Genomic DNA, 26,684 nt, shown 5'->3' with positions numbered 1-26,684 from the left:
TCATGCAGCACCAACGCTGACAGTTCAAGACATTCTATTAGAATAGAGAACACTGACTAGGTCAAACCCTCTAGGTGATTGAATACATGTATTCTTTGCTTTATCGCTGTGGAAATCGACGATACCCACAGCCTAAATCGCTTCCTCACAAAAAGTTTCGATGCACTTAAACTCTCCCAAAGAATCGGCTCGTACGATTCCCGATGACGATCTCACCAGGTTCATCCGCTCCAAGCTCAACACAAAGCTTGTACAGGGCGCTTTTGGTATCATCATATCTTCGTTTTGCGCGTCTAATCCGCGCCGCAGCAAACCTTGGATCGGGTTGATCGTACTCAGGGTCCGGTTCGAACTGAGCGGTTCCCATTAGAACCGCCAGTACATCGTCCAGGCGAAGTGCGACGGCGGAAAACGCGTCCTCCACTGTCTTAGGTTTGTCCTTGATTCTGGCCAAGACGACCGCGTTCTGCGCACCGGCCACAGTAGCTTCGATAATACCGACCATACTCCCGCCATTGTAAGCTGCGTGGATTCGGAGATCCTGCTCTTTGCTCAGCACTGTGTAGTAGTTGTTACGCGCGCGCTCCATCTCTGCGAATCGTGTTTGCAGCTGAGTATCATGCTGTACAGGCTGGGTTGGCATCGGCTCATCAGTCACTCGACTGCTGTATCGAACACGTTTTGGATTGTTCCTGGAAGTCGGTTGAACGTGTTGCCGCTTCGTCTTGGCCGTAGTCATCTTGCCCGTAGTCGTTGTGGCAGTAGACGTTGTGACCACAGTCTTCTTGGCCGTAGTCGTCTTGGCCGTAGTCGTTTTGGCGGTGGCCATCTTGGCCGTAGTCTTCTTGGCCGTAGTGGTCTTGGGCGATGTTGTGCCAGACGTCTTCTTTCGTTGTCCTGGGTAAGCCTTACGTTCCTCCATGGTGTCGTACGTATCATTGGGGAAACTGGAATCCGGCGTTGCTTAGATTAGACGTGCGCGTTCCTCCGGCCCAATGTCACGCCAAGCGTCCCGAATTTTATCACCGCCACGGCCACACAAGAAGGTTGTGTCACGCGTACGCCGCTCCAATTCAGGTAGAGTTTGACGAAAGCTTGCATACCAACGCGCGTATCGATTCCCCACCGCTGCCGCGAAGATCCATACTGCGTTGTGTGCCCTCATACTGAGTGGTGTGCTACGATCTTCTGGGTTGGTTCAAGGATTTTGTAGAATGAACGCTTGTTGCAGTCTGACCTGACTAACAGCGTGGTAATAAGACACGAGTAAGTAACAAACCCAAGGCTTCATTTAAAAACTCTCAGTCTTACCGTAATGCATATTGTGGCTAAGCCAATCGAGGTAATACCTAAGACGAAGACGCTGTCAGCCAAAAATACTAAGGGAGGTATAGCGCGATTCGGCGCAAAAAGATAATCCCCATGATCCACTCTGCGTCATAGGCTTGAATTTCCACCGCAACATTGTTGTCATCGTAAATGAGCTTATCACCACTCAAAACTTTGATCGCAAAGCAGTAGTGAGCTGTAGGCAGCGCACACGTAAACTCCATCCGCTAGAGCGCATTTCAACAATACTTCCGACGCGTTCTTGCCGTTGACACCTCCTAGCAAATTGTCACCGAATACGCGGATGCTGATCTGACTTGTCTTCGAACTACCACACCGATCATTCAGGTATTTGATGTAGAAACGAAGCTCTCGAGTGGTCAGGCCGTCAGGCGACAAGGGTCGACCCCGCTGGTCGCAGTACTCCACAAATGCACCAAAGCACCCGGGGGGTGCCCAACCAGAGTTACCGAGAAGCGTAACTGCAGTCTCCACAGCAACAACTGCACATTTTCCATTCGCTGACGGCGAGGCACCGATATTGTGCACGTGTCCATTCCTTCGGCAAAACTCGTAAAACGACGCGTACTTAGACGCTTTCCACATGTCCACGACCGCACATGCTTTCTCAAAGCCGTCCTCCAGCAAACGCTTCCTGGGCAGCCATGAGTCGGCCCACCGGTATCCATCAGGCTCATCTCGCCACTGGACCCTGTACCAAAACGCAAGCCGTACCGGCATGCGATCCACAATTGCGTACACTAATCCCTCGTCAGCAGTATCATCACGGTTCTCGACTTGCGTACAACTTGAGTCGTCATTTCGACCTTTACCGGCGACGACAGAGACCGATACAGCAGCAGATTCAGCGTATCCATCATGCGAAGATACCCAATCATCGTCATTGTGACAATTACAGACGTAGAGTATTAACCCCTTGGACGCGGAGGGGTGACATGGACGGCATTAAAAAACGCTTAAACCGTCCCGGACAGCATAAGAAATAATATGTGTTTCCGTATACCATACCGGGTAGAAGAACAAATTTGGACGTTTTTCGCACAGATTATAGCTAACCTTTCGGGTAATAATTCTCGCAAGGATGATGGGCACTTCCGGATATTTGTGTGACCCGATCACAGCCAATTGCACGAAGTCACGCAATCCTGATACTTTTGAATTACGGGGAGAGGAACCAGTAGAGCTTCTGCCGAAGACGTCCAGGGGATGCAGCACCCGCGGCCTCGCTAACTACGCGTCCTGTAAATGGTTTACAACTAACCCACTGCGTCGCAAGATGAATCTACATGTATTGTAGCATAACGGCTACTCCTTCGCTACTGCACGGTCGCGGATGTGGCTTGTCTTGGGTGCAAACTCACCGTTTTGCCACACGAGGTGCCAGATCTGAGTACAGGTGAGACCTTCATTGTTGGGGTGACCACGCTCCTTGTTGCAAAGCGTGATGGGTCCTTTCTTTCCTTGTGAGCACGGGGCGCAGTAGTAGGAAGACGTTCCTCCCCGCTTCTTTCCTTCAGGCTTGTAGCAGGAGCATACCTTACACTGTCTTTGGCGGAGGCGCTGAACACCATTGTTCATGCGGTAGTCAGTGGTCTGCGTGAGCTTGTGTTCACCCTGCACGACGCTCGGAGTCTCTGCTGCCACGTTTGGCGCTGCTCTTGAGTGCGTAAAGCAGGCTTCTGTGTGTTCGATTAAATCCTTGTGAAGCTTTGCCATGAAGTTGAAGTGCGAGCCTTGTGGGGCTTTCTCTCACATAGTTTTTTGTAGACGATGTAGGCGTTGACTAGGGCCATGTCGACAAGACCGAGGAATAGACTCTTGTACTTGGCGAACCTGTAGTATCCGAACAGCATAACTTACGATTAGAAACCACATCATGTCAGCATAATGTTATCCGTACCTTGTGGACAACTGCAACGAGTATGCTTGTAGCCGCAGTTGGTCATGCCGATCCACACCTCCCATGTAGCGTTGGTATTCAGCTACTAGGCCTGGACAGGGAACATCGCTTGCGCCCCCACGCCTCTCGCGGCGCCGGACAGTGGTTGCTGCAGTTGTCACTTGGGAAGCTAGGAAGTAGACGATGGTGTTGTCCGCCCACATCACTGCCACCAAACCAGGGTTTGACTTCGCCACTGCCATTTGGAATGTGCCCCGTGGGGTCCTCGCTTGGCGTTTCTTCTTCGGATAATTCAGACGATCGCACCAGCCCTTGCGATCCGTTTGCATAGTGCCCACGTAGTTGAAGCCCATCGTGCGTAGCTGTTGGACCAGCGGGATGGAAGTGTAGTATCGATCACCAATAATCAGCCGCCGTCCTCCGTATGGAAGGCCCCGAAACACGCACGCAACGATTCGGATGACAGCAGCAGGACCAATTTTCGTGTCCATGGCCTGCGAACACTCCGTGTCACCAGCGCGTCCAATATCAAGTTCGACTCTATTTTGAGCGTCAGCATCGTATACAGACTTCGTCAGCATAAAATCCAAATAAAAAACCGACCATGTCAACACACACGTACCTCTTGCAATACCCGGTCTCAGCGCAGCAAGTCATCACACCCTTCGAGCCCCAGCGATGAGGCTTATCCTTCATGAAAGTCCTTGTCGGATTTCGCTAGTTGTGGGAAGGAAGAATCCCTTCATCGATGGCAACACGCGACCCAAGAACGTAGCCTTCCTTGAACGTCTTCTCCAGCGTAGAGAGCACAGATCGTATTTTCCAAGCTCGATCGGTAGCAGCTGCAGGGCTCTTGTTATCGGTGAAATGTAGAAACCGCAAGATATCACGGAACCTGTCGCGCCGCATCACTTTGCTGAATGTTCCCATCGGAAGTACACCCGTGGCTTTGGTGCTCCAGTGATCTTCCATTCGCTTGCAGGGACTCAATGCATGTGCAATCATCATGCCAATCCATTGACCATTTTCGTGGGGAGCAATCTTCTTAAATTTTTCAAGGTTTCGCCGCAATGTATCTCTACTGCGCTGTGCACGAGCGTAACCTTGCGTTCCTTCGCTTCCGCCTTGTCGAGTCTGGCTTCCAGCGTTTGCTTCCAATACAGGTGGGTCTGGCTAGCAACGTCACGCCAGAAAGCCTTCGGCAAAAAGTAATAGAAGAGGCCCAGCGGCGACTTAGAAACTGTCAGGATGTCTTGAGATGGCCCACAATATCCAGAGTACATTTTGTCCACGTCAGGATCATCTACGACCGGAGCCTCCATATTCTCAGGCAGCACGTCCCATCCGTCTATTTTCATTTGGTTGAGCTGGTCGTCATCGTAAACCTCCGACGACCCTGTCAGCATAACATGTGAGTTAGAAACCGTTCACGTCAGGTTAGTAAAATCTAAAGTATAACTCACCTTGAACACGCAAGTGCAACCGTTCCAGCTCTGCTGCATCCATTAGCCCCGTTACTCGGCTCAGCTCCTGACGAAGATAGTCCTCGCGCGCCAAAGCATCGTCGTCTTCATCGCTGTCGGTGTCAGCAACGCCGTCGCCGATATCACCAGCGGAATCCTCGCCCCCCTCGCCATCGGTCTCAAGAGCGGTCTCCTTGGTGTCTCCAATAATATTCGGGTCAAGTGAGTCCACAAAGTCAAAGCGCAGCGGCGTTCCGCACGCGGCGTCGCGCAGGGCTCGGTTTTCGTCGTTTCTGGGGTCCTTGGCATCTTTTGTTTCATCTTCTCCTTCTTGGTCGTTGAAATCCGCAGGAACTTCAGAGACGTCATCTTTTTCATCATTGTCTTCTTCCTCACTCGGTTCGTACGCTTGTTCTTCGGAAACAGAGTGTCCGTGTCGTGGACTGGCATCGGAGAGATCACGCAGCTCAGGATTAGTATATACCGCTGCGCTGTCAGAAGCTGGGGGCGGTCTGTCCTTGCCGGCAATAGTTTCCGACGTTGCGTTCTCCTGACCCGTGTTGGCATTCGATGGTGCTTCCGTGTTAGCATTAGCTGGGGCTTCCCCGTCAGCATTTGCATCAATGTCAGCTTTATCTTCAGCTGTTGTGCAGTTCTTGTCGGCATTAGGATCGGCGCTGGTGTTCCTGTCAGCATATTCTAAAATGAGTAAACATCCCCTGTCAGCATTCTATATGTCAGCATAGCAGCAAAACTATATACCTTTCGGGAGAGGCTGACCGCTCGCCAAAGAAGCTGAAGTTGAGACTGCTGCTTGGACAGGCGGCACAACTGCGTTTCCATCCGCAACTAAACAACCAAAACCACGTCAGTTCTATGAGAGCAATTGAGCAGCCAGTATATTGCTTACCTGTAGCGTTCTGTTCACCCCACACTTTGTCAAAAGCTGCCAGTTCCTTTCGCCGTTTGTCCGCTTCTTGAGCCATCTGCTTCTTGGAGGGTTGCTTAGACTTGACCTTGGAAGTACGCGGGGTTTTGGCGGTTCGCTTTGATGCAGAATTCGCTCGTTTTGCTGGTGGACTCGCTTCAGTCACGGATATGGGCGTCGGAGGACGCTTTGGCGGCGCCGGAGCTTTGCCTGGAAGTGTACTTTGAACTGCAGAATGAGTAGTGTTAGCATGAAATGCTCATAACAAAATCATTTTCCGTGCTGTACGTACTTGCTTGGCTCGGCGGCCGGACATAATACTAAGCCGCTCGCATAGTTCCGTGTCTGAGCGGATGTAAGCGAGCAGCTCGTCCTCGCCGTTGAAGAAGTCCACGCCTCGCGTCCCTCCTTTCAGTTTGCAGCCCGGCTTGATGTAGTTGTGGCTGCAAAGGTAGACGCATTAGGTACGGCACCATGCAGGACCTATAAGTAATCAACTTACTGAATCTGGATCCCGGTTGCCGGCTTCCAGGACCATCCTTCCTTCCGAAGTAGCGGCCAAATCGCGCGGAAGTCCATGGCGTATGCCATACAGACAACGACTTACAAAGCCGGCAGACACAAAAAGCCGGCAGACGAAGTCAAGCAAAGCTTAACATGAGCAAACCAGCCAATCAGATCCAATCAAATGACTTCATCTTTGTATACCATCTGGTTTTGTGTACTTTATATGCTTTCTTGTGTACTTCATGCAACACACCGTGTGTTTTATGACAGTTTTACAGATTTGACGGGAGGGAATTTATCGTTGTTTTTATATAGGAGGATGGAATTAAGCATGCCGGCTTTGTAAGTCGTTGTCTGTACTTGAGTCCTACGCGGCGAAATCCGAGAATGAATGGTTTTGCTAGAAGGCGGCAACACGGCTAGCATCGCGGAGTAAGCAAAGGGTGTGTCCTTGATTCTAGCCGTGCGCACTCGCTTTTGTTGGTAGGGGCCGCCCGTCGTCGACCCTTCGTCGGAAGTCGCATCATCATCTTCTTCTTCTGCAGCGCCCCGGGAACCTAAATATGGTTTATCCGAAAACATTTGCCCGCCCTTGCACGCGGTAGTTCAAAGCATATGTTTTACTAAATAATCGTTTGTCTCCTTTTGAACACGTGGACCAATCAGTTTCTTTCGATTTCTGGGAAAGGACGAGAACATATTTTGCGGATTTCGAGACATAATGAAACCAAGTGATTCTTATGCTGTTCTGAACAGCATCAGGTGATTTTCCAACCCTCCGCGTCCAAGGGGTTAATACTTCCCGGTAAGCACACAGCAAGATGTGCGGTATGGTACGATCCGCACACGTTTACTGCATGCACTGTACGTGAACGCTCGTGTCGGGATGCAAGCTCAGTGCAGGATTGTTGTTGGGATTGTACCTTACACCGCACGAAAATACCGCGCACCAACCGTTCCCTAAGCCTGCGGTGGGCGACGTCAACTACCGGGTATCTCATTCTGCAAATTCTTCTCCAGGCCTGAAGACCCAACAACCAGCATCCAGTCATGCGTCTCTTCAACACGACGCTTGTGGTTCTAGCGGCCGTCCTCCTTGCAAGTTGTCCATCAGTGTCACAGGCCGATCAAATCGGTGTGTCGACCGCGGACGGAGTTCACTCCTCGCATGATGTCGCCAGCGAGGACAAGCGATTTCTTCGACGTCACCAAACGGCGGTTGATAAAGCCGAACTCGACAACGAAGAGAGGAAATGGGGTTTGTTATCTGCGAACAGGCTAACGAGAATGAAGGATGACGAGCTCTACCGCTTCAAATCCTTCAAAAAATGGAAAAACCATGGATATACCGCGGACGACGTCTCCACGGAAGTGCCCCCTAGCCTCTTTGAGCTCTACGCGGCGTTCAGGCGTATGTATGGCTAAGCGTCGTGTTTCAAGTAGCCAAGACTTCAAGCTCGCCCCACAACAGCCCCTAAAGGAGGTCACGATACACTTTATCGTCTCGATGCTTTCTTAAAGCTCGAACACGGTACAGCAGAAGAAAACCGCCTATGGACAGTTAATAACAAAAATAGAGGTTGTCTTCGAATTGAGACTCCATTGGAGAGAAATGTGCGGCATGTTTTTCGTTTTCCTGGAAGAAACCTTCATTTACGTAACGAGGGCTCCGCGAAGGCTGGGACTGAGGATTTAGTATAAACCCCTTCTTTTTATTTTTTATTTTTATCAATTGCTTTTCTTATTAGCTACGGTCGTCTCCTGCGCCTGCTTCGCAGCCAAAGCATCTATCCGCAAATTTTCCTGTTTGCATTTTAATTTTGTAAAACATTGTCGGTTGATATCTTGCATCTACAGTTTTACTTGGTTGAGATCTGTTTGCAGTTTGTAGAAAATGCATGTTATTGTACAGTCCGCCTCAATCGTTCTCTTTGCTTCACTTCGTCCATCCGTACCCAGCTCAATATGTGTACTGATTCATACTAGTGTCGTCGGTAGCACACCGGTTCGATCTGCCCACGCACCGGAGTTGTACCGGTTTCAAGAAAATATACCAGTTAGATGTCAGGAAGGGTCATCGTTTGACTTGACGTACCACGGATATAATCCTATTTGGTCTGCGACAGCAGCACTAACGTTGCTTCCTATCCCAGTAAAATAAAAACTGTGTGTACCTAGATACACTGAAATTATTCACCATAAATCCCACACATATTCGACGAAATGAGTGCTGGGTTGGCAAAGTCGCCGAATCTGCAGACGAAATCCCGCGACAATGAAGTAGCAGCGATTGATGCGCTTCTTGTTGTCGCGTGTCAGCCGCTGCCAGCCAGGCGTCCGAGAATGAAAAAAATATCTTTGGTAGAATTGCAATATTGTTGGGGATCAATTCGCAGTTCGTTAGGCGGCAGACGCGTGTGTTATCGAACGACATTCTCCTGGCTTTCGCGCAACATTTCCACTTCAATGTGCCTTCAAATGCCAGTGAGCCTCTGCCCATAGTGCTCGTGCGGGAGATGCCCGGATTCTGTGAACGCCATTCCATCATCGTTGTCAGCGAGGCCTCGAGCCGGTGGCCCCCTCAACCCACCCCCCAAGGCGGCGTTCACTAGTTGAACATTTAGTGCAGCAATAGTGAATTTATTGTTTATTTAATTTTCACTGTTACGTCCGGGACAAATGCTATGGTTGCGAAGCTGGCGCAAGAGATACCGGTAACTCAAACAATAAAAAAAGTACCTCGAAGTACTCGTATTTTCAAAATCCTGCTATGTCAGCCTTCCCTGAGCCGCAGCTGTGTGTCAAGTAGTTGTACTTAGCTGGTTTAGAAAACCCTCGTAGAATGGTTTGGGCGGGTGTGTCCGTGCTTTCGGAACTCCATATCGGTATCTTATCGCTCCTGAGAACTGCGAGCGCCCCGGACCTCCAGTCCGGGTACCCCGAATATTGTATTGTACCCGCTGCAGGGTCATCAATATCCTCTACTTATTGTCAATATTGTTCAGAAAGAAAAACAGCCCCCCAATTACTTCTGACAGCTTTTATAGTACTTCGCTGCCCAGCTCATCTTCAAGTACGCTCAACAAGACTGACCTGCGTGTTGCGATTGTACACGTCGCAGTCTAGTTGTGTGTCTCCGTATCGAGGCACGTGCTTGCTGTGAAGTTGTTGCCAAAGATAGGCAATTGTGGTACACGTGGTGGAATACTGGGATCTGATTGGAGGAGCCCCTATATTTGACACTTCTGATTGGCTGAGAGAAAGGCAAGTTGAAGTTGCCTTTCTGGATACGATCTGCAACATTTACTTTTTGCTCCCCCGCCTCTCCTACGACGAAGTAGGAGGTATGCGTTGGTGCGATTCATGTTTAAGCATAGGAGACAAGGATATGATAGTTAGTTTGGCCTAACTCATTCTAATTCACTTTCGGATTTCCTTCCTAACCAACACTCGACTACCAAGCCTCGCCCGCATAATCTCAAGTCTGCGTACATCGTATTGAGGGGTTAAGAAAAAAACTTCAAAATTACTATAACTCAGGCTGTTGTAAAAGTTGATGCATGTGAATAAGCTCTACGCAGCTAGAATGACATTTCTTGCATCATTCTGCCCTGCTCCATTGGCATAAAGTCCCCATCAGCGTTTTCGCTTCTGTCCTTATGAAAACACTCGAGGATGTACGTCAACGTCATGCAAACAAGTGCCAGCCCCACACTAATCGACACCGACCTCACGCGCTTGGGCAGCCCCGTCTTCAACGCTTGATACACCTCGAGATTTGTCGAAACTGGTGAGAATAGTGACGTTGCATTCGTTGGGAGACCCGTTGCCTTCGTTTCGTTTCGCAGTGAGGTACATTGATGTCACTTAACTTCTTTGGCTAACGACAGCTATGGTCTTGTCGGTGGTCGTCTCTAACAGACCGCCCTATGAAACGGCCCTAACTAACGCCAGAGCCACCTCCACACATTAACGGGTGAAGGCCACGAACTCCGAGCACTGTTCTGCTCCATCCAGTGACCTACGTCGCCGGAAGCGTAGTTGTACACGTCGTCCCACGTCGAGCCGGAGCCGCAAATTCGAGTGGGTATCTTTTGAAAACTGCGGCGGGAGTCCATCGCCATGTTGGCGAGGGCGTCCGCCATTCTGTTGTGAGCACGCAAGTGGTGCTGCCACGTCGTTACCGCCAGTTTGTCTGCCAGCCGCCGGCTTTGCCAATACAGCGGTTGTAGGTGCTTAGCTCGAGGCGGAGTCCGCATCTTCTGCTGATGAATGATGAGGTTGCTGTCTCCTACCACATGAAGTGGGGTCCAGCCAAAATGAAGGCACGCCTTGAGCCCCGTCAGTAGCCCCATGTTCTCCGCCACGTTGTTGGTCGTGCTGGCCGCCGCGTAGGACATGCTAATGACCCAACAGATCTCATGACCACCCCGTCCGTTTCCGATGCGGACCACTGCAGCACCACTACCGCCAGGGCCGGGAATACCACGCGAGCCGCCATCGAAAAACAAAAGGTAGCGGGTCCGTCCAGTAGGGGCCGCGTCGAGCGTCGGCTCCCACGCGGATATGAGCACACGACGCATCGTCCGGGCCGCCATCTCGAGAACATCCCGCTGAAGACTTCGACCGAGATATAGATGTACAGTGTCATACCCGTGGCGCAGTCTGGATACTAACAAGGCCCGGTGGTAGTCTTCTGTGACTGTGTTGAGCGGGTCAAAGAACGCCACACGCCACCTCCATACAGCGTGGAAGTAGAGCACCACGCCGACTCGCCAACAGCTCTCCATTCCCTTGGTCACCGCCACCGTTAACTGGTCAACCGTACTTCGCTCCAGACTGGGGAAGAGGTGCTCTACCATTGTCCACACACCCGCAGGCACCTGAGGAAGGAGTAAGCTAAAACATGACTCCTCGAGACGCGCCCGAGGCATACCCATTGCTAGCCAGCGTTGCGTGAGGACTTTGCGTAGTGATACTGCGGCCGAACACACCCAGAAGATGTGGTGCAAATCTACCCTCGCCAGCCGGACGCACGCTGCATGGGGGCATCCGAGTTGTTGTCTGCTACGGTCGTAAAGAGGGAAGGCATGATTTTTGAGCCGGTACAGTACTTGTTCCCCCCACGACCCTAGGCCAACAATGCGTCGAAGCCTCGCCCATTCAAGTTGCGATAGCCCCTGCGCCGCTGGTGCACTGGCTTGCTCCCAGCGTGCCCTCCGACGGGTAGCACTTGCATATCCTCGCCGTTGGGAAGCGGCCGCAATGAGATCACGATAGTGTTTGCGAGATTGTGTCCACCTCCAATTACCCACCCAGAGACAAACCATACGCGAGACTCGTGGGTGAGGCTGGACATCTACGACACTGACGGCGGGTCTTAACAGGTCGGCCACTTGCTTGATCAACCGCGAGTGACTGGTGACTATCCTGCTTCGTGATGACGAGTCCGCATTCAAACGCACACGCGGGGGCACTGAGGGCACGACTGTGACAATGGCAGGATGGTCCGGGGCGTTGCAATGATCTGGAGCTCAGCACTTCGAGGCCCAAGGTAGAGTAGTCTCGGAAAATTCGTGATGAGTACCAATGCCAGCTTCTCCAGTTGAGATCTCGCTGCAGAAGTCCGCCGTTTTCTCCTGAGAAGCAGCGTGAAAGTAATCCGGCCCCCACCGTGGCAGCACCAGTGAACATATTCTTTGAAAGGCCGACCACGCTTGGTTAGCCTGCGAAAATCCTTCTGGTGAGCCATTTCCCCTGTACTGCTGTCGTGAAGGCGGAGGTCCTCCAAGGTCGCATACGGAAGCCACTCTAAGCACTGCCGTCCGAGCTGGGCGAATTCGTCCTGAAGAATCTGCCTGCAGGAAGCAGCTCTCAGAGCAGCGGCCGCGCCTAAAACTAGTCGCGGTCCGTCCCAGGTGAGGTTAACCAAATCGAAATGACACGCGAGCTGGTAGAGGGAGGATACCATGTCCGCCCTAGTTGCTACACCCTGGTCCCTTCCGACCGCAGTAATGAGCATCCGGCCGGTAGCCCACATTGAGTGACGACGCTGAAATCCTGAAGCTGGCGCCAAACCCACTGCCGGAGTCAAGTAGGTAGCAGGGGCCAGGGTGCCAGGTGCCGACACTCTGGCAAGCAGTATGTCACCAACAATATGAGCTGTATGTGTCCCCACTACCGCCCAATTTGAGACTGTGACTGCCGCCATGGCCATCAACTCGACCCTGAGATCTGGCACCGCTAGGCCCCCGTGCGCGCGTGGCAAGCCCGCGAGATCAGCGTCCAGCCAGGCCCTGCCCCCCTGAAGTTCGGTCGTAAAACACCCATGTCAGACGTAGTTCCGCAATTTCTTGGACAGTCGATTGATGGTACTAGTGGACGGCCATGCATGCTGTCCTATGTAGAGAAGCTTAGGCACAATAATAGCAGACGCTATCAAGCTTCTCTGATCTACTGTCGTGGTTTTCTGACAATCCATTACAAGACGCGTTGAAAGCTGTCGTTCCGCGATCGTCCACGTTTTTTCGGGGTCACGGGCGCTGCCAACGTAAATGCCCAGATAGCGGTCTTGATGCTGTGTGTCTTCGAACTTCAGTATCGCAGGCAGTTGAGTATCCGAAGGCAGCCCAGACTTGCTTAACGCAAACACCATGATTTTATCGTGATTGAGGCTTAATCCAGAGGCAGCACCAAAAGCAGTGGGGACTTGCAGCAGTGTCTCGACTTTTTCCGCCGAGGCCAAATAGACTGCGGTGTCGTCAGCATATCCTGCTACCCTGACTTCCACTTCTCCGCCAGTTGATCGCAGGAGAACTCCTTTGAGCTCTGGGTGACGATCGATTTCTTGATACAGTGCTTCCAGCGCCAAGATGAAAAGAAGTGGTGCGAGAGAGCAGCCTTGCTTGATTCCGCTGGGCACCTTGACCTGCCGAGACTGAAATCCGTTGGCCAGGAAGCTTGCCGTGGTCCCGTCGTGGAGAATTCTCACCGTCTCAATAAACTGCTCAGGGTACCCATGCTGCCGCAGTGCCTTAAGTAAAAAAGTCCGTGAGAGCGAGTCGTACGCCTTCATGAAGTCGAGGAACAACACGAGTGCCCCGTCCTGCTCAGGATCATCAGATAGAGCTTGTTGTACTGCGTCAAAGATGTGCAGAGTCTCATGGATGGTCCTGCCAGGAGCAAAGCCGTTCTGGTTTCCATGGATACGCTCGTCCAGTGTTGCTCTCACTCTGATCGCCAGGATACGCGTAAAAACCTTGTAGTCCGTATTCAAAAGCGCGATCGGTCGGTAGTTCAGTGCATTGTGCGGGTCACCCGATTTCTTGAGACAAAAAATGTTAGCCTCCAGGAACGAAGCAGGAAAACCCCCAGCTTTGTACCATTGATTGAGCAACACTTCAAAAATCGGCACTAGCTGAGTAGCATACATGCGGTACCAACTGTTACCCAGCCGATCTGGCCCCGCTGCTTTCCCCTCCTCGCAAGCAGCAATAGCCCACTCAATTTCCGCTGCCGTGATCGAAGCCACTGTGGCTTCTTGCTCTCTGCTCGCTGTTGTGATTTTCTCGATCCATCCCGCGACCGTGTCTTGCAACTTAGGGTCGATCGCCGATTGTTGCAAAATGGGCTGCCAGGCGTCCGCGTGTCCGCTTTGTCGTGAACACCACGTACAGGACCATTAACGGCAGGATCGAGGCGAGGTACCGTATTATCCATAAATTTGCTGGATACTCGCCGAAAAAACTCACGTGTGGTCTCTCCCTCCCAGTATGTCGCCGCCGAAAAATGACGGCGTTGGTGCAGCGAGGAGCGCGCCCTTTGACACTCGGCAATCGCTCGTCTCAGCGGAACCGCGGGCGAAGAACCATGCATATCCTCCAACGTGAGCGCATCGAGCCCGTCCGTAATGGCGTCAATGGTCGCCTCTTGACCTCGCATGGCCTCCTGTAGACGGTGTTGTTGTTTGCGAAGTCGGCGCAATTTTTGGCTGAAGATACTGCGGCATTTTCGGCGCTGAGTTCGAGCAATGGAGAGCGTGTCTTTGACGATCCGACGCTTCAGCTCATCCCACCACTTTGCCGTTTCGTGCGCAGTTACTCCATCTTCCCCAATACGCCCCAAAAACTCCTGCAGCAAAAATCGCGTGCGTTCCTGAACGGCGACTGCTGCATACGCGGGAACAGGGTGGACTTTCGGCGGCTTGCGCACTCTGATGGGGTCGTCCGGAGACAGGAAGTGGAGCTTAGCACCGGAATGCTCGGCGTGAACTCCAGGAGGTACTGTCTCCCAACCAGACACCCACGTGTGCAAGTGCGCATTGACGTACCACCGATCAAGGCGGGACGAAGCCTCTCCATGTCCAGCCACCGGATATCGGTAAGTATGCGTCTCCGCGCGATGCCGCAATAGCTCACCTTGCCGCCATTGTGTGGGGCGAGCTGCTGTAACTGGATCGACCATCCCCCACGACGCTAATAGCTCTTTCAGTGCAGCGGAGTCATAGGCACCAGCCCGGCTGGCGTAGCTGCGGTCTGCCTCATCATCCAGCGTACAATTAAAATCACCTCCAATGCAATCAGTGCTCCATGTGGCAATTCGATACCGGCAAGAAGACGAAAAAGTGCTTCACGTTGCGGCACCCGGTGCGGGGCATACACATTCACGACCACTAGGTGTTGCCCCTTGAGATGGCCTTGGACAGCCATGAAGTGCAGGTTCCAGTGCTCAACAAGGATCGGTGTCACGTCCGTGAAACCTCCATACGGATCCACCAGGATTGCCACTTCTGCCGTTTTATTTCGTGACGGCGACCAGAAAGAACGCGTCGGACACCCAACACCTGTACGGAAGCCCCAGCCAGCCGCATACAGGTCCGAGTATTTGTCGATGTCGCCAACTTCGACATGAGTTTCCTGAAGTAGATAGAAATCGTTCCGACCATGAGATCCTTGGGCCCGGAAACTGCGAAACCAAGCATCGCGATCGCTGGCTCTGGCACCAAATCCGTTCACATTCTGAGTCACTCCCCCATAGGTTTGATCCTCGGCATTGAGCCCACCTCCGAAACCAGGGAGCTGGTCAAGGAAGGCTTGTTCGTCAGCGCGGCGCTGGGTGACCTGCTTCTGGCGCTCATCCCGGAAACGACTTCGAACCTGTTTGGCTCTTGCAACGCCAGCTACAATTGGAAAGAAGTCTCCCAATTGACGTTGCCTCAACCGCTTGCTGTCGGAACGAGTGGACCGAACAGGCCTGGGCGGGCCGTCCTGCCGCTCCTCCGACGAATCCATGCTTCTCCTCTCGCGAGGAGGATCCCACGACTGCCGCATGGTGTCTGCAGCCGTGGGGGTCCGGCACAAAGTGCCTTTATTTTCGGTTGGCGGGAATCACCCACTCCTCCCGGTTCAGCCCTAGCGGAAGCATCACGATACTTCCCCATTTTCCCTGAGCAATGTCCTCACAGATGGCTTGGATGGCAGGATAACTGCCATACCACTTTCCCAGCGAGCCCAGAGGCGTTCGCCCCATCGGCGTGGTACTCCAATGCCGGATGACATGAGGTAACACGTGAAGAAGTTCCAAATCCACGTCGCTGATCTCGGTTGGTTGCGCTCGTAGGTACTTGTTAGTGAGCCACTTACTAATGTGAGCCCACCTGCTTGCGTCTGCGGCGACTCTTCTGTTGTCCTCCACGTTGGCTGTATTCGCCTCCAATACCCAGGATCGACAGTACGTGCGCAACTCGGTGGACAACTTGGTGTCCTCCCCTATCCGATTGATCGCATCCAGCTGGGCACGATAAATCTCTGCTTTGCCCCAGTTCCGAAGGATGCCAAGCGACAGCATCTTGGCCGCTAGTTCCGGGTATGGTAATACTGCAAAAACCCATCTAAGGGCTTCAGACTGACCGGCTAGCTGGGGTAGCACCTGCGCAAGGCTCGCCGAGGCAATATCCTCCACAGCCACATGCAGCCGCGCGTGCTCCAGACGGAACCAATGCCGAAAGGCGGCGTCGTTGTGTTGTTGCGCCGCCTGTAGCTTGATACCGTGGGCCGGTGTCAAGTCAGCACGGGAGCGTGCATTGAGGATTACTTGGTACGGTTTGACGTGCAGTCGGTCACTTAAGAGAACCCGGTGCCGTAGCAGCGGCATCGGTTCCTCGAAACCCTCCGTGGCGCGTTCCCCGATCGCGCAATCATTCATTCCTGCAGCCGCAAATATCTGCTTCTCCGCAGCCCTTGCACGCTCCTCCAGCTCGTCCAGATCATAGCTATGGGCGTCTAGAATAGGCCACTTCATCCGTAGGTGGGCTACATCCAGACGTTGTCTCATCGTGAGGCTGCGATGCAGAAGCGCGTTGGTCTCATCGGTGTCATCCGTCAGATCGATTGAGCGTCCAGCTTGATGTACCTCAAAACCCACACACGTACGAGAGGCAATCCCGGACACAACAACCGTGACGCCCTCCAGGGGAGCCATGCAGTCCGGTAACCAGTCTTACGGGTGCGCCATTTCCGCCGCGAAGTCGGGATCACCTTCAGCGTGCCATCTGAGGTAAAGATCCTCATGTTGAACTCCATAAAAGTGGTGCTCATGATGACGTAGTAACAGGAAAGCCGGAAGCACATGCAGGCGGCCACATACCCGAAGGTATTCGCTAGTGTCCACCGCATTGACTACAGTACACAATCCGCGCTCATGTGTGTGGCGAGTGACACCTGAGGACGGGGGAACTTCGATGGGTTCGTAGCTGTAAATTTGCATAGAACCATCTCCGTTTTCTTTCACATCAATCACTAGCAGCGGCTGCCGGAGATACTGCGCATATGAGCGCAACACACAAGCGTCGGCCCAGTGGGTTCTCCGGACGGATGCGTCAACCGAGCGCGCGCGCTCATGAAGTAGATGAGTGCAAAGCAGCGCTGTTGAGGCCTCCTTGGTGGGCTGACGAGGAGAGTCCGGGTATAAGCGATCAAGCATGTCCCCGGGATCGACCAGTCCAAGCGCTGCGTCAGCTGGCAGATTGGACACCATTAGCACGTAAATTGCCTTCTTGTGATAGTTGGCCTCGGCTGTTGTTTCCGGGGTGCACTTCAGGGTGTTGCCCTGAAAATTCGAAATCGTCGCGTACAGTGCCAGCATCGCACACTGACCGGATTCCGGAACGTGAACTTCACGCGCTTGAAACCAGGAAAGCCAGTAATCCGCCTGGATCGGGTTCTGACTAGGTGGCTTGGTACCAATGTAGACCACGCTGTCGTCCGATTGTTGACTGCTTACCGCGCACTCTGGGACCTCTTGGGCAAGCTCACTCGATCGGAAGTTAGATTGGTTTGAAGCAAGCGAGCATGGCACTTCTGACCCTGGCGTGGCCGCGAAAGGTGGGTCCTGCGACGGAGCCGACGACCCAATGTAACTGGACATGATTAAACCAGCCTGTGAGGCCTCCTGATGGGCGGCCATATCCACGTCGGCCGACCCCGGCTGAGAAGGCTTGAGCTCCACGTAGTCAGTCTGCAGTTCGGTCTCTACTTCCGATCGCTGCCTCCGGCTTGCACGTTGAGCACTCCGTTGCCGCTCTGCACTGCTGATGTCAGGCAGGACCGTAGTAGGCGAAACTGCCTGGGGAATAGGATGATTCGCCGAAGTGAGCGAAACCGCCGGTGCGATGTTCACCAGAGAGGAGGTGGGCACCTCTCCAACCTTGCCGTCGCTCTGGTGACCAACGCAGTCCGGGCAAGACTCAGCCATATCCACATCATGTGCTTGGCCCGCAGTTGGAGCATCCGCGTCCGTTGCATCAGGGAAAGCAAAAGCAGCGTCATCCGGTGCGCTATCCTCTCCGTCCGAGTAGATATCTGCCTCGGATTTCGCGTCCTCCTCCATTAGAGCTTCAAAGCGGCCAAATTCACGTGCTTTTTGGAAGAGCCTAAAAGCATCGTGATCATTGCGAGGCCGAGGCTGTTTGGAGTTCGCCGAAGTGCGAGCCTTGGCCGTCCCCGACTTGCCAGTCGGTTTTTTGCTCTCGTGGGGCGGACGCTTTGGTAAGGTCGCCTCAGTCGTCTTCAGTACCGCTGAGACGGACTTCCCCGACACTTTCTTGCCCTTGTTTGCCTGTCCTGTCTTGGATCGACGCTGGACGACCATGAACTCAGCGTCATCAGGGATAGAACGCTGCGCAGAAGTATTGCCCGGAGACGCAGCTACGTGAACTGATGGCCCAGCGGAGCGGCCGGAAACCTCTACCGGTGTCTGTTCTCCTGCTTTGGCCGGCGGCTGTGGCGGGAGGTCAGCCGCCAGCGTTGCACGATTGTCTTAGTCTGGTCGGCTGAAGGTATTAACTCCTTAACCAGGTTGCCCAGGAAGGTGGCAAGACTCTCTTCGTCCGAATGATGGTATTGCGTGGCGGATCCCACCTGGAAAGGAGAGACCGTCCCGGTGAATCGGCGAAAACCCCGTGCACGCGCCTCAGAGAGGTGCGCAGGTCGGACCTTACAGTATCCTGTGGTATGTTTCGGGCTATAACATCTACCACAAGGGTGCCGCTGGTGCAGTAGGTGGTGGTGGAGCGCCACTACCGTGTTCCCCACAGCGACATGCGTAACACCCCGTAGTGTAGTTGGGCACGCCTCCTGCGTAAAGACCCGTTGCCTTGCTTCCGCACCAAATGTCCACCGCGTCGGAAATATTGCAAGAATCCAGGAGTCTCTGCTGGTACGACGAGAGCGATCCATTACTACGCAGCAAGTTTTCCCTGCAGTAATCCCATCCGCGCGTCAATTTATCCGCCCTTGATGTAGTGTTGCCCGTAGATCCCAACACCTCGCCCCACTTGTGCAAACTTCAGTGCCGCGAATGTCACAGAGTAGCGAAAACTGCACATTTTTATTAACTTGTTCGTTTAGCATTAATCTCACCAAATTTTAACTCGCCTCTCCTTATACGGCACTTGGTTTCCTGCTTCATCGTTCTCCCCACCTCGATTACTCGGGGCAAGACTACACTGTACGTTGTTGCAGAGGAAGATGTCCACGCATGTCGAGTTTTGTGAGATCAGTGATTATTTGCACGGCATAAGGGCGCGGCGCAGTAGGATGAGGGCAAGGGCGTCGCACATGGAGTACGGAAGTAAGTGTGGATAATAAATACTGCGCTCCTAAACGAATATACGTAAACATGAACTGAGAGACGAGAGGCGAAAAAAGATCGAGAAGACAGTAGCGTGCCCCTGCAGTAGAAATCCACAGCTAGACTATCTTGCGCCATTTTGTCCTTCACCGCCTTGAATTCGCCATCAGCACCAGCAACCGCTTGCATACTTTTCTTTTGAACAGCCTTAGCGCCAGATTCAGATTTTTCTCAGAAAACTGATTCCACAGGTATTGCCCAAGTTTTATTCCAGGTTACTACATGTTTTTCGAAACCCTGCCGAATCCGATGAAAGTAATCTATGCGACCGACATAAATTACCTGACCAGGTATAATGCGCGTGGAAAACCTGGAAGAATCATGGGTGCAGAACTTGAGCAAAAGTGGAAGTGACGGCGCTCGGCTCGTGTCGGAAGAGCTCTAGCCAATCAGTCTTGAGCAGTAGAGTCCGGGTTTCGTGCAGGTATCAATACCTGGTATACTCATGTGAGCGCTACTTGAGCAAAAGCCAGAGTGATAAGCGTCGACTTCGTCGGCATGGTGAGAACCGGCAAGTGAAGCCATCACTCAAGTATGGCTCGATCACGTAACTCCAGGTGTTGTCCAGATGTCATCCACGTAGTGTCCATGTATTGAGTTCAGCCTCAAAATGCACTATGCCTCCGTCATCTTCTTGCAACTAGCGACGATTCGTCTTCAGGATTGCTTCCAGCATTGCCCAGCGTAGCTTGGTGATACCCGTCGGCGTTACATCACTTGGAGCGTCGTCGCTAACACAGGTCCAGAAGAAGCGACACACGAAAACACCGCAGCTATCACTGTCGGACTGACGAGGCTCGGTCACCTCGACAGTCGTGTAGCTCGTCATAGTCGCATCTGCAGCAATAATCTCACTCGCGATCTTCTTCAACCTCTGCTTATTGCGCTTGCCATTTTTGCTGTCGTACGTCTTCACTTGTTTGGCATCTAGGTCGACAACGAGACATCCCCAGTGAGCGCCCCCGAAATTGACGGGCAGCAGCACAAATGCATACGTCGAATCACCTGAACCTGAAATGACGTCCTCCAGTGCGTTGGATGAAAGCAGGCCCTTACGACTTCGTTTCTGCTGTGTAGCCTCACCATGCCCTTGTGGTGTGGCCGTAATCGTCACATTATTCTTGTAGCTAGCAAGCACCACCGCAAATGCCTTCGCGCGTCATCATTTAGCCAGGCCGAGTCGCGGAAGCAATACAGATCCGAGTACGTCAGGTCGAATCCGAAGCCACGCAGTTCATTGCACGGCCAGTTCTCCAATAGCTCGGTAAATGCACCGGCACACGGAAAGGGAGGGGCATGAGCAGCTCTTACCTCGCGGCGAAGCCACGAGCAACAAATTCACAGGTCGAAGACCTGTGCTTGGCCCCGGCAAAAAACTTGTAACTTCCCAAAACCGGGAACCAAATCGGGTATCTCTTTCTTAATTGTAATGTTTAAGCTAATATCTGCCGGAATCGGGTACCCGTCGATAAATGCTAAGATTTATGCACATTATTTACCAAAGGTTGATACTAATCGTTTATTATTTACCAAAACCTGCATTAAAACACTTGCGGACCTAATGGCTTCACTGAAGGCGTATCCATTTGCGCCATAATGGACCAAGCTTAGCTGAAGATGACCAACGTGACTTGTCTAGGTGCAGGCTGCACTTTTTACATGTCCATTTGCTCAATACCCAATCACTCTTAGCCGAAGATGCCCAACCTCGTGTCTGTCGCCAAACCAATCAGCTCAACTCGACAGTGACACGAGCATCGTTCGTTTGAATAAGACTTTTTTCCCTGCGTTGAAGCATCCACTTCCAAGGAATTGGCCCATTAGCGTATTTATCATTCCGCAATTTACTCCCCAAGCCCTCAAGTTAAAAGTTTGTTTGTTTGTTTTGTTTTTGAATTGAGGATCATTATTGTCACTTAGCTAACATCCTCAAGTTAAAAAAGGGCCAAGATCAGCGCACCATGCCTCTCTCCTTCGTTCCGCTACTGTTGCTCTCTCGTCTTATCGTTAGCACACAACATTGTACAAAAATGAGCACTGCAAAATGAATGAAATAGCTCTCTCGTTGCTGGTGCCAACGCAGCCATTGGACGCTGACCAGGGTGTTATGTCACCGACAGCGTTGCGTCAATTTACATTGAAAAAATGATTGAGATTTGTCGTCACGCTACAATTTTAATTGTACAATGTAGGCATTGAATTGTATTCTTGTGGTTTGTATAGGGGTCTGTATGGACCATTTGATTGGCTACCCACGCATACAGTTATCAAGTCAACTGTCTTGTACAATACAATAAAATCATTGCAGCCAATTTTCTAATTGTAATTGTTGACCCCAATGCTATCAATAGTTTTATTGCAAATTTTATTTACGCAAAGCTGGTCACCGATGGCCTCATCAGACCAGGCAACCTCAATTGGTGACTTTCGGTTCCTGAGAACCCACCACGATAAAGAAGAGCGGGGCTTGTTGGTTACCAGCCTCACAAATGTTTGGCTGAAACATCATTTCCGTATCGATACATTTCGATGTGCGCAACTAGTTGTTCAATTACGCATTCTCGGGCAGATGCTGCGGCTGCGAAGCAGACGCAGTAGATGCCCACGTTAGAATCAACTAGAGAGTTGGGCTGGTAGTGCTTTCAAGGATTAAAACAAAACAACTTTACGATTGACTAAACTATTATCCGTCCATGAAACTATTCGTCGATCTGTGTACCCTCCCGGAGCAACGCTCCGGGTTGCCTATTAAAGCATCACGACATGTAGCTTGTAGGTTCCACAACCAATTTATCGACTCCACTTGGTCACGCCTGAACTGGCCGACCTTAGCAATAGCCGCCACGTAACAATCGCCGCCTGCAGCGGCTTCGCCCTCACTGTCTAGCTCGATCTGTTCGTTCTTCGCAAGGCCGCCGAGAAGTTGCTCCAGCGCGCTGTCAACTACAGACTCCAGTAGACGAAACTGGACTGTGTCTGGGACGAATTCAGCGTCGACGCGCCACTCAATGGGTGTGCCTTGCCCGTGAGACTTTACTTGCAACGTAGCCAGGAAGGACCCTGTCTCACGAACACCGGGTTTAACATCGTGAAGTGTAGCCACCACTTCACACACATCTTTTTCGCGTAATAAAGCCCGTAGGTTTGTGCCATTGTTGTACTCCTTCAAAGCCTTTTTTGCCTTTTCCTTCTGCGCTGCACGGTCGAGAGGGGGGCTGCCTTGCCGTCTGACATTGCCTGACAGTCGAACGCTTAGCCCGCGTGAACAACCTTCATTATCGGCAGCTTGGGTTGTCGAATCGACGACCTGCGTCGGTGCCTCATCGTCAGATCCGTCTTCGTCCTGCATGTTCCCTTCTTCGGCATTGCCATCGTGATGATCTTCTTGCGGGCCCTCTCCCTGGGACGCACTCCCACCCGGAGCGCCACCATCGTTCCCACCACCACCACCACCACCACTGCCTGAGCCATCGTCACCAGAGGATGGGGTCGACAAGAGATCCGTCTTACCATGCCTCAGATTGTACCACCACTTGTCAAGGTCGCTCATAGCAGACTCAAACACTTCGTCCGGAACCTGCGCGAGCTCTCCACTGATACGGCCGAATGCCTGCTGTGCTCGACGATACTTTTCCGCCTCTGTGGTGTAGAGAACACCAGATTTCGCGCGACCAACTCGGCTGGAGTGGTACACTGTACCGGTAGCCGAGCTCAGCCGAGCTCAGCAGCTTATCCGGACACCTTATCCGGCTCAGCCGAGCTCGAAGAATTATCCGGATAGTTCATCCGGACCAGCCGAGCTCAAGCGTTGCCGAGCTCAGCGAAGAGTCGGCCGAGATCCAAAACCGCCCACTTTCATTTGGTATTTGTATAGGAGCTTAGGAATAGTGGAGGTGCCCCTTCAGGGCGCCCGACAGAGATAACAAACAACAGAGCAGAATTTTCTAGGCCTAAAGCACGTGTACACGTTCCGGTAAGTCCCTGCACGGGGCCGGGTTATGTCTGCTGCCGGTACCCGAGATGCATAGCTTGTAGGGTACTCGGCTGGCAGCGCCAAGAGATTAAGGTCGGCCCGGGTTGGGCGCGAGTCTCGCCAAGCGCGAAGGAAAGTCTCGCCACCGCTGCGAGCCGGTGTTCCCGTACGTCCCGGGCACTGATTGCTGAGTCGAGAAGCCTTTGCTCTCGGCGACCTGTAAAAGCGCTCCGTGCGCCGTCGTCCATCCTTTGGTGGAGGGCACAGGGTTGAGTGAACGGAGGCCGTCGAACTTGGCGGTTCTCCGGAGGAGTGATCTTGGTTGGCAGGTCTCGGCGCGAGGCGAGACACCCGCTGTCCCGGTTGGGCCGAACCGCTCGGGGGCAACCCGGCGCAGGCCAACAAAGCCGACCAGCTCGGCTATTGTTGTGTTTGTAGCCAAGTTACCACAACTGACGACTTTGTGTGCACTGCTATACCACAACTGGTGCCGCGACCCGGGAACAGGGGTGTGCTTGTGTTTCGTAGGTACGAGCTAACCAAGGTTTGAGAAGAAGAGAAGAGAGTGTGAAGATGGTCAAGGGAATTGTTACGCCGAGTCCAGCGACGGTTGGAAGTAACTCGGCTGGACTGACCAACTCGGCGGACTCGGCGAATGCGATGATCACGGACGCGACGGCGGACGAGGCGCGCACCGTCCAGTTCGATGAGGAGGTTGCCCAAGACCAAGAAAGTGAGGAAGATGTTGAGGATGAGTATGAGGAGAAAGCCGGGCTACTCAGCGAAGTCGACGAGTTGTCGCTGCAAGTCGGACGAATGGGTACCCCACGTCCAGTTGTGCGCAACCTGGCGGCCGAGCTCGGCAATGATACGGACGACGAAGATCAAGCCACCGCTCAAGGGGAACGTCCGCCCCTGATCCCGCGAGCGACGAGGAATGCGGATACGCCAAGTGCGAACAAGGTTATGGGCAGGCTCGGAGAGGAGATGCGAGCTCAGAGCGAGTGGATGATGATGTTTGCCCCAGTGGCGATGGCTCAGGCGAGATGGCCGGTGCTAGGGCCCGAGCTGACTCAGCCGGTGAACAGCACCGACATCAACCAACTAGTCGAAGACACGGTGCTGCTACTCAAGGCGATGGGGTTCGGGTGCACGAGCCGGCCCAACAGCCTGCTACTCGGCGATTGGGACCCCAGCCGAGCTTCACGCGAAATCCTCAAGTTGAAGCGTCGGTTGAGAGTCTCGTTTGGTCTCGAGCGGGGTGCCGTCGGAACTCGACAGACTATTGCGAAACGAGTGGCTGATACTCCGAAGACCGTCGAAGACCCCAGCAGGATTCCCCTGCCGAAGACTCCCGAACGCAAGAGAGCCGAGGTGTTCCGCTCTACTGAGGGTACGCCGTATTTCGAAGATTCGCATATGAAGACGCCAACGCGTGGCAAGCAGCCAAGTGGACGCTACGCTGAGTTGTTTGACGCTGCAGACGCAGCTGAGCTCAGCGACAGCGACGATGGGCGCGAGTACCTGAACTCGGCTGAAGAGTCGGTGAAGGACGTCATCAAGCACCTTAGCTTCGATGACGCTGAAAGTGATCGGACGGAATACTTGGAGGTTTGCACCCATGCGTCCCTCGACAAGATCCCTATGTTCGAAGGCAAATGTTACCGACCGGATGACTCTCTCCAGTGGCTTAAGCGGTTCATCTACGAGATGAAAGGAACTCGGCTGGCACAAGACCTCTGGTACGAGCCATTCTCGCTGAAGATGGAGCGAGGCGCGAAGAGCTGGTATCGCCAGCTCCCGAAGAAAACGCAACGGAAATGGAGTCTGCTGAGTGAGGCATTCGCCGACTACTACTGTTCGCAGTTTGACCAGTCGGCACGAGCTCGCTATTACTCGGCTCAGCGCAAAGACAACGAGCTGGTGTGTGACTTCCTCGTTCGTCTCAAGGGATATGCGAAGTCGGCGAAAATCCAGTACGAGGCCGGTGGAGCGGATGCTGCTGACCATGCGGAACACTTCCTGTTGCACTGCGGAGATGATGACATCATGGATCTGCTCTATCCGCAACAGCTCACCGACATCAAGAAGGTCGAGAAGATCATCAACCAGAAGATCCTGGGGGAGCGCCGGAAGAAACAGCGCGACCGTCTCATCGGAAGCCGCAGCCGAGATGCCAAGCGCACCGATTCGCCAAGGCACTCGGCAGCTCGGCGGAGTGAGCCGCGCCGAGATGACCACCGGGAATGACGCAGAGATGACCGCCGGGATGACCGGCGAAGCCGACGCGACGATGGTCGAGACCGCCGACTAGCGACAGCGCTGCTGGAGGACTACCCGTATGAGCTGGCTGAGAGACGCCAATCCAATCGACGATCCAACCTCTACGAATCGGACAGCGATCAGAGCGACGGCAGCCAGCCGAGCTACTCCGACTCGGCTGTAGACTCGGAAGACGATTACATCGACACCGGGTTCACCAGCGACCGCGAACGTAGATCGGGGGACCGAGGGAACTCAGCTGGGACACCACGGAGTGATCACCGAAGGGGTCAGCCGAGCTCGGCTGACCGCGCCAGTCGAGGATACGATCGGCGTGACCAGACTGGGCGGCGCAGTGACTCCCGTGAACGCCCTTCGTATGGACCTTGTGCTGCCTGCGGTGGTGCGAACCACTCCGTTCACTACTGCCGCCGTCGCTGCAAGTTCTGCAAGTAATTGCACGATGTCGGTCAATGCGAGCTGTTCCAGCGCTATGAGAAGCTCGCCGCATTTGTCAAGTCCAATGTCGACAAGTCCAAGTTACCTGAAGACCTCCAGGACCTCTACACGCCGAGTGATTTAAACTCGGCGGCCCGCCAACACTGACTCGGTTGGATGATACCGGGCTGACACAGTCAGCTGAGCCAGCAGTAGAGGCGAACTTTGTGTTTGCCTTTGTGGGTGAGGCAGGAAGGCCCGAGGACCGAGGAGAAGACGACGTATTGGATTGTGAAAGCGATGGACTTGATGGTGAGCTCGGCGAGAGTGGAGAAGAAAGCCAAGCAAGATTGTGCAATGCAGTTGCGACTCAGCGATCGACGAATGTGACCACAGCCACCAGAGTTATGAAGCTGCTCCCTGGGGAGCGACTCGGCTGGTGGTCGTCACAAAAGTTTGACCGCCGAGTTCGGATGAGAGCTCTCGTTATGGGAGCAGTGAACGACCAGCGTACAAGATATTGCTCGACACCGGTGCGAATGTGTCGGCAATAAGCGAAGGGTTCGCGAAGAGGCTGCGGTTGAAGCGGTTCACATGCCAGGACCAACAGATTGGCGTTCAAGGTATTGGGAAAGGCAAAGTGGCGACGATGTCACGAGCGATGGTAAAGGTGAC

At 53.1% G+C, this 26,684-nt stretch overlaps 10 protein-coding genes across 10 annotated transcripts; 2 read left to right on the top strand and 8 right to left on the bottom strand.

Moving 5' to 3' along the window:
* Positions 1 to 166: 166 nt before the first annotated feature.
* PHYSODRAFT_335289 (hypothetical protein) lies at positions 167 to 922 on the bottom strand (the record flags this gene model as incomplete). The annotated part of the gene is made up of 1 exon (XM_009532672.1): positions 167 to 922. One exon carries the CDS (start codon positions 920 to 922, stop codon positions 167 to 169), a length of 756 nt encoding a protein of 251 aa, XP_009530967.1.
* Positions 923 to 2,655: 1,733 nt separating this feature from the next.
* PHYSODRAFT_512567 (hypothetical protein) lies at positions 2,656 to 3,078 on the bottom strand (the record flags this gene model as incomplete). The annotated part of the gene is made up of 1 exon (XM_009532671.1): positions 2,656 to 3,078. A coding segment is annotated over one exon (423 nt), but the record flags the coding sequence as incomplete, so codon positions are not given.
* Positions 3,079 to 3,092: 14 nt separating this feature from the next.
* PHYSODRAFT_412029 (hypothetical protein) lies at positions 3,093 to 3,327 on the bottom strand (the record flags this gene model as incomplete). Its single annotated transcript, XM_009532670.1, has 2 exons — positions 3,093 to 3,183; positions 3,251 to 3,327. Coding segments are annotated over 2 exons (168 nt in total), but the record flags the coding sequence as incomplete, so codon positions are not given.
* An 87-nt stretch (positions 3,328 to 3,414) lies between these two features.
* On the bottom strand, positions 3,415 to 3,792 carry PHYSODRAFT_408802 (hypothetical protein; the record flags this gene model as incomplete). Its single annotated transcript, XM_009532669.1, has 1 exon — positions 3,415 to 3,792. A coding segment is annotated over one exon (378 nt), but the record flags the coding sequence as incomplete, so codon positions are not given.
* Positions 3,793 to 5,426: 1,634 nt separating this feature from the next.
* On the bottom strand, positions 5,427 to 5,701 carry PHYSODRAFT_286622 (hypothetical protein; the record flags this gene model as incomplete). Its single annotated transcript, XM_009532668.1, has 1 exon — positions 5,427 to 5,701. A coding segment is annotated over one exon (251 nt), but the record flags the coding sequence as incomplete, so codon positions are not given.
* Positions 5,702 to 7,198: 1,497 nt separating this feature from the next.
* Avh1b-64 (Avr1b-1 avirulence-like protein) lies at positions 7,199 to 7,573 on the top strand (the record flags this gene model as incomplete). Its single annotated transcript, XM_009532667.1, has 1 exon — positions 7,199 to 7,573. The coding sequence occupies one exon, from the start codon at positions 7,199 to 7,201 to the stop codon at positions 7,571 to 7,573; it is 375 nt and encodes a 124-aa protein (XP_009530962.1).
* A 2,588-nt stretch (positions 7,574 to 10,161) lies between these two features.
* On the bottom strand, positions 10,162 to 10,428 carry PHYSODRAFT_410216 (hypothetical protein; the record flags this gene model as incomplete). Its single annotated transcript, XM_009532666.1, has 1 exon — positions 10,162 to 10,428. A coding segment is annotated over one exon (267 nt), but the record flags the coding sequence as incomplete, so codon positions are not given.
* Positions 10,429 to 15,012: 4,584 nt separating this feature from the next.
* On the bottom strand, positions 15,013 to 15,351 carry PHYSODRAFT_392097 (hypothetical protein; the record flags this gene model as incomplete). The annotated part of the gene is made up of 1 exon (XM_009532665.1): positions 15,013 to 15,351. A coding segment is annotated over one exon (339 nt), but the record flags the coding sequence as incomplete, so codon positions are not given.
* A 1,294-nt stretch (positions 15,352 to 16,645) lies between these two features.
* PHYSODRAFT_513315 (hypothetical protein) lies at positions 16,646 to 17,572 on the bottom strand (the record flags this gene model as incomplete). Its single annotated transcript, XM_009532664.1, has 1 exon — positions 16,646 to 17,572. One exon carries the CDS (start codon positions 17,570 to 17,572, stop codon positions 16,646 to 16,648), a length of 927 nt encoding a protein of 308 aa, XP_009530959.1.
* Positions 17,573 to 23,882: 6,310 nt separating this feature from the next.
* Positions 23,883 to 25,559, top strand: PHYSODRAFT_246093 (hypothetical protein; the record flags this gene model as incomplete). The annotated part of the gene is made up of 1 exon (XM_009532663.1): positions 23,883 to 25,559. One exon carries the CDS (start codon positions 23,883 to 23,885, stop codon positions 25,557 to 25,559), a length of 1,677 nt encoding a protein of 558 aa, XP_009530958.1.
* Between the last annotated feature and the right edge of the window lie 1,125 nt (positions 25,560 to 26,684).

This window comes from Phytophthora sojae, assembly GCF_000149755.1.
Source record: "Phytophthora sojae unplaced genomic scaffold PHYSOscaffold_6, whole genome shotgun sequence".
NCBI lineage: Eukaryota > Oomycota > Peronosporomycetes > Peronosporales > Peronosporaceae > Phytophthora > Phytophthora sojae.
Note: the sequence above shows the minus strand (reverse complement) of the source record. Positions and strands in the feature narration are given on the sequence as shown.